General features: G+C 34.5%; 1 protein-coding gene across 7 annotated transcripts in view; it reads right to left on the bottom strand.

Moving 5' to 3' along the window:
* Window positions 1-212: 212 nt before the first annotated feature.
* Window positions 213-6410, bottom strand: part of LOC112046526 (dual 3',5'-cyclic-AMP and -GMP phosphodiesterase 11) — a 317311-nt gene continuing 311113 nt past the window's right edge. For all 7 annotated transcript variants that reach the window (XM_052887477.1, XM_052887478.1, XM_052887479.1 and 4 more), the window contains one exon: window positions 213-6285. In XM_052887477.1, coding sequence (XP_052743437.1) covers window positions 5950-6285 — 336 coding nt within the window. In that variant the 3' untranslated portion in view covers window positions 213-5949. The remainder of the gene's footprint in view (window positions 6286-6410) is intronic.

Below are 6410 nucleotides of genomic sequence, written 5' to 3'. Positions count from 1 at the left end.
CCCACTTCACATGTAGGTAGATACCATAAAACTATTTTTTTTTTAATATTATTTTATTATTTTTGTTTCCAAAATTAGTTTCCAGACTAAAAGAGTACCCTCTCGTCACCTCTTGGAGATTAGTTGCCACGTTAATCAAAATTTACAAATGTCTTAATTATATATTTTAATGTCTATTATAGGTAAAGTAGGTATAAATAAAAATATGCACATATTTCAAAATTTGTTTATTCATAAATAAATAACATTTTTGTTTGGAACAAAACAACCTCCATATTTAAGCCACGTATACACTTGGCGACATTTGAGGCGCAGCAAGAAACAAACCCATAGTCGTGTTGCGCGACAAACGTCGTACAGTGAACACATACCTTTATTCACACACCATACATCTCGTCATATTGAATTACAATTATTAATTTTCTAATTACTTTCTAATAATACTTACAGCAATCTTAAAATTTACGTTGTACACATTTCATTACCACAATTAATTTGAGATTTTTTTTTATATGAAAATATGATCTAATAATGTTTACATAGAGAGAATTATATCAATTAGAAAATATTACGTTTTATTTTAATAGTATAATATCTGCTATGGAACAATCAGTAATTGGTCAAAAGTTGTACTACTTCAGTAGAAAAACCGGTTAAACTGTATTTAATATCAAAATCTGAAGCAAATTTAAAGATTCACATTAAACTGATGCGCTGTCATCTATATTAATAAAAAAGAGGTAAAGTTTGTGTTGTTTGGGGTAATCTCTGAATCTACGGAACTGGTTTTGAAAATTCTTTTACCAATAGAAAGCCCCGTTATTTTTGAGTGTCGTAGGCTATATTTTTTTCCGTTCACGGGATTTTTTTATGGCCGTTCACGGGAACGGGAACTACGCGGGTGGAACTGCGGCGAGACGACTAGTAAATCATAAGATCCTATGCTTGATTATTCAAGTCATCATGAAACCATTAATAAATCATGTACATAGTCATGAATTTATCCGCGAAATCTTAGGTCGTAGTATATGATGTACTGTGACTTTACATATTACTACACAGAATTAGATTAAGGGCCGTTTTCACCACCTTCGTTCTAATAAATGTCGGACAGTCTAAACGTAAGTTATCTATCTCTAAAGTCTTTATCTTACTTTGTGTCAAATGATAAAGACGAAACTAGCGAATAAGATATCCGATACTTGTCAGAAAATGTTGAGATCAACCCTTACTAACCCGGTCAAGCTTCGCTTTGACTTATGTGCACTTCTTCCCTATCCCTACCCTACCCGTACCCTACCCCTATCCTAAAATAGTCACAAATAGTCTGCATATGAATTTTTAACTTTCTACTTTGAACATTGCGGAATGCTCTATACAAACTTTCATTACCCATTTTAGGGAAGTGACGTAAGGTGAGGGTTAGAAAGAGACAAAAAGTAGCCTAAAACCACGTCAATTCGTCGCTCTGTTTTGTCTTGAAAGGCGGACAAACAAACAGACAGACACACACACTTTCAAAGTAACACAGCTGAAGCAAAGACACAGCGCAACAGTCCAATGTAAATCCGGCTTAATGTTTCTAAAATTAAATGAGACAGAAATTTCGTTACAAGACAAGGATAGTTAATTTTAGAACTTTCAAATTTAACAGCGTCTTTAGGGTCAGCGCAAACCGGGCTTCAAATTGTGCGAGCGAGCTCGAGCGCTTTGGAACATTAAATAAGTAATTCCCATTCCCATTCACGTGGGAATACGGAGATAAAATATAGCATATGTTATTCCATGATAATGTAGATTTCCATTGGTGAAAGATTTTTTCCAATTTATTGCCTATTTATCTCCGTCTTCATAACCACATTCATTATAAAACACAGATACGATCTTAAAACTCAAAAGGAATTTTACCTAGCATCGGAAAAGTCGTTCGATGAATCTCACACAATTTAATGTCTGTTTTGTGTAGATCCTTAGTTTTCTTAAATTAAACGAGACAGATGTGAATGTCATGGGGCTAAAGATAGGCGTCCACGTATTCGCGTTCGCTTCAAACGGACTTTTAATTTTACGTAAATTCTTGCGATCCGTACGATGAGGATCAGTGGACGCACATATATGACTTTCTATACAAAGAATACTACGGTCCGTTTGATGCGATGCGTTCGATACGAACGATGCGGATATGTGGACACCTACCATAGCACAGCCTATTTTAAACCTATCACTTTACCGTGACCTTACGCCGAAAAGACTCAACACATGCTTCTCATAATTGACAAGTCACACGTATTATTGAAATCTTTGGATTCGTATTATAGAAGGTAGAATTTGATATACAAGATGGTTAAATTATTGTTTAATTGGTTAAAATGTTGGCCCAAACTAAAATAGACAGTCATAACGCTAAAGATATCACTAAAAAAGGTCAAAAATTATATATTAAATTTGCTATATATTGTATGTAATAATCAGTAATGACAACAAACTAATATAATTATTATTAGTTCATTTTTGTAAATATATATACAATTATATAGCTTCATTTAAAATATAACATTGACACTGTTTGGTTCTTTATGAATAGTGCCTTTAAAGCAACAAAGATAAGGTAGCGTTTTCACTGAAGCATGAAATAGCAAAACATTATTTAAAGATTTTTTTTTCATTCATTATTTCTGCTCAGCTAAAATACTTTTCTGTGATTGCGATTTGTTAAGTTTAAATATTTTAAATTGATTTTCAAATTTTCATAAAGCTGTATGAAGATTTTTAAATCCTTTATCCTTTAAAAGTTGGTAAACAAGCATTTCTAAATATTTGAATATGATATATAAGAACATAAAGACTCACGAAAAATGTATTTAATTGACATTTTTTTAACCTAGACGCGTATCTGGTTTGCCAGTAGATTTAACAATGAAAGCCTTATAATGTTTTATCTCCTGCTCAGCATAAAAAACATTAATGCTAAGGAAAACTAAAACGAAACATAAATAGGAAATATGCATGTATTTCATTTATATTTTTAATCGATTTCTGACAACAAAATTATAATAAAAGTAAAATCTCGAGTTGAACATCATTACTTGGACTATGACGTCATAAATGTTCAAAGACTTTTCTAATATGCCTGAACGCCTAGCATACGACCAACGGCATGTATCGTGAAAATAAATAGACAAAACGTCACTTAATGGCGGCAGAGTATTCCCAGTGTCACCTGTTTTGCCTCAACAAAAAACTCTCTTTCAAAAGATGACAGAGATAGCGATATTTACGGTTGAGTTGTTGGTTGACGTTTATCTATTTCTGTTCACGAGCTACGTCATTTGGTTGCTTGTTATGCGTGCTCGTTAAACGTAGAAAATTAAACCACTTATCGAACTGAACATAATGATGGTTTGACGCAAAAATATCTGCTAATTCAAATCATATTCATGCATATTCCTTATTAATAGATACATAGACTGGAATGGATAAACTGGTACAGTAACTAACTTTCTGTAATATAACGTTAGCGCGAGGCAGCTGTTCCTAAGAGCAGACAATATAGGGAAGTGACTGCGAAAGACATTGACCAGAAATCAGAATTACAAGCGAAATTAGAATGATTTTACGCGCACACATTAGAAATTCAGGCGTAGGTATTAAAAAAACATATATTTTTCCTTTTAACTTATCCAATATTCTCCTTTACTCTCAAACTAAGGGAAAAGCTTTGTGTTAAGATTGGGTCAATTGTCTAACAGGCCACTAAAAAATATATTGATCCTCCCATTAAGCTAAGTTCTTTATCGATGGATCTTTTGAGGCTTCTATATATTTTAGGTTTCTTGAGTAGTCACCCGGCACTAAAAAGTAGCACGGTTATTTTGATGCAAAAATATCTTTGACGACCCTCGATTTAGTGGAGATTGGTGTCAATATTTTGAGATAATATTAAAATTAAAAAGAAAAGTTGATATTTTTTTTAATGTCAAGAACATATTACAAATAAAAACATTTGTAAGATTTAAATTTACGCAGTGTACCCCAAATACGCGTTTATTAAAATTGTTTGAAAAACAATAAGTCCGAATGCGTTCGCCTCTTTGTTCTTTTCTGGCCAATGTCTCATTTTTTACAATAAGTACTTACCAATAATACGTTAATTTTGTTAAATTGTTATTTACAAAGAAATAAAGAACTTGTGCGATCGAAATCATAATTTTTATTGTCCACAAACAAATACAAAATTATTAACATGATACTCGTGTGGAATTACGACGCACATCCCTACGCCCGCATCACCGCGCGCGCAAGCACTCACTGATGACGTCACCTGACACGCACTGATGACGTCACCGAGCACGTAGTGAAGACGTCACCAGGCACACACTGATGACGTCACCGGGCACGCACTGATGACGTCACCGGGCACGCACTGATGACGTCAACGGACACGCACTGATGACGTCACCGGGCACGCACTGATGACGTCAACGGACACGCACTGATGACGTCACCGGGCTCGCATTATCGTGCAGTTCGCATTATCTATCAACATCCCGCTCGAGACATGGACATTTAGTAACTTATTTACTAAAAACTAAATGTTTACATCCTAGTGCAATTTCTATAATCACAATACTCAAGCTTGCATTTTCTCGGAATTTGATTAAAGAATAATTTAGTACAATACCTAACTATATAAGAATTTTTGGTATCTTGGTCATTTATTTACTATAAATGTCACGTGAGTTAGGCCCTGATATTCAATCTGCGATTATTTGGATTATTACTATATCATATAAATATTATACAAGTATCTCAAATGATACATGAAAACAAACTACCGACTCACACGAAAAAACCTTCATGTTATATGTAGTAGGAATAGACAATAATGAGGTAAGTAAATCAGAACATTTACGTACGTGATATCATGTAAAAACAATAATGTAAAGCTACATGATTTGTAAAAAAAATTACAACGAAAACACGGTCATGTCGGTTAATAAAAAAACAACGCCTTGCGTTAGATGAATTTCAAATTCGACTATCATCTATATTACACAAATATCACACAACTCTCGATGCAAACAAACACTCACACTGTACCATCACCTCCGACCAATAGGATTAACGAATACCAGCAGTAATGCATCAGAAAAGCTATTGACAATGTATACAAGTTTTTAAAGGATGTCCCATAAGTATGTCCTATTTGCATCAACTGTGAGAATCTAAATAGAATATTATTTATAATAAACAACTTAAAGAACCTTTCCTATTTTTTCACTGGGGACTGTAATGTAATTGTAAATTTTGGACTGTAATATGTACCAAATCCAAAAGCAGAAACACAAAATAGCCAAGGTGCTGATAGACTTGAGCATTCACTTGTGATGAGCATTCGTGCGAAAATAAGAAAACATTTTAGCGGGCATTCTATCGAGCGTTCTGGCGAGCATTCTAGAGAACAGTTTTGCTAGGAGCTTTTTGCCGAGCCAAGCTTCTGTCATCGTTCCGCGCCTCGCCACTGCAAAATTACTACTCTAGTATGTATAGCCTGGCAAAAAAGAGTACAAATTAATAGAAGCGCCATTATCGCCAATATGCCAACACGAATACGAGAAACGTAAACGTAGCCATAACATCATAGCCTTCAAAGCCGACAGAATAATCACTTTTGACAGCATAGACACTAACAAATGACAGTTGAATAGTGTTGTAAGAGGATGAAAAGTTAGTTCCGTATCTACACTTTTTTGCCAATTTGTAGGAAGCATTCCTACTCTTTCAAACAAAACAGAATTTTCAAAGTTGGTTGGTTTTTTATTTGTAGTCGGTTGAAAAGATTTCAAAAGGACATTTCTTGGCTAAATAATCAATTAATTATATATCATCTACATTAGAGCTGGTATTCAAGACAATTGGTCAAAGATGCAAGGTGTTGGACGCAATCATTTAATTCAATTCGTTCAGCTGACAAATTTTCGGGTCCCTCGGTAACGCCAAGGTGTTGTTACATACTAGACCGACGACCGGGTTTTCTAGTATCTCGTATTTGGAATTGGTCTCTGAAGACAGACTCACTGCGCCACTGCTATCGCCTTCATACGTGTTCTCTGTGTCGTCAACGTGGGAGCTGGTACTAGACTTGTCATTTCTTTCTGGTATTTGGTCCTTGTCCAGTGTGTAGTCGTATTTCTCGTCGTTGTTGGATAGTTCTATCCAGTGCGCGCGGTTGCTTTTAACTCGGTCTAGCATCGGTTGTAGCGATTGTGAAAGGACCGCGAATGCCTGGAAATTAATAAAATAACACTTATTAAAGAAATTTTACCCAATCAGCACTAAATTTGTTTTTGTAAAGAAAAGTCTAAAAATATTTAATAAATTGTTCAGGCCGATAAATCAGTTATAAAATC

Source organism: Bicyclus anynana, chromosome 19, assembly GCF_947172395.1.
Source record: "Bicyclus anynana chromosome 19, ilBicAnyn1.1, whole genome shotgun sequence".
In the NCBI taxonomy this organism is placed as follows: domain Eukaryota; kingdom Metazoa; phylum Arthropoda; class Insecta; order Lepidoptera; family Nymphalidae; genus Bicyclus; species Bicyclus anynana.
The sequence above is the reverse complement of the archived record's forward strand: the minus strand, read 5'-3'. Positions and strand labels throughout refer to the sequence as shown.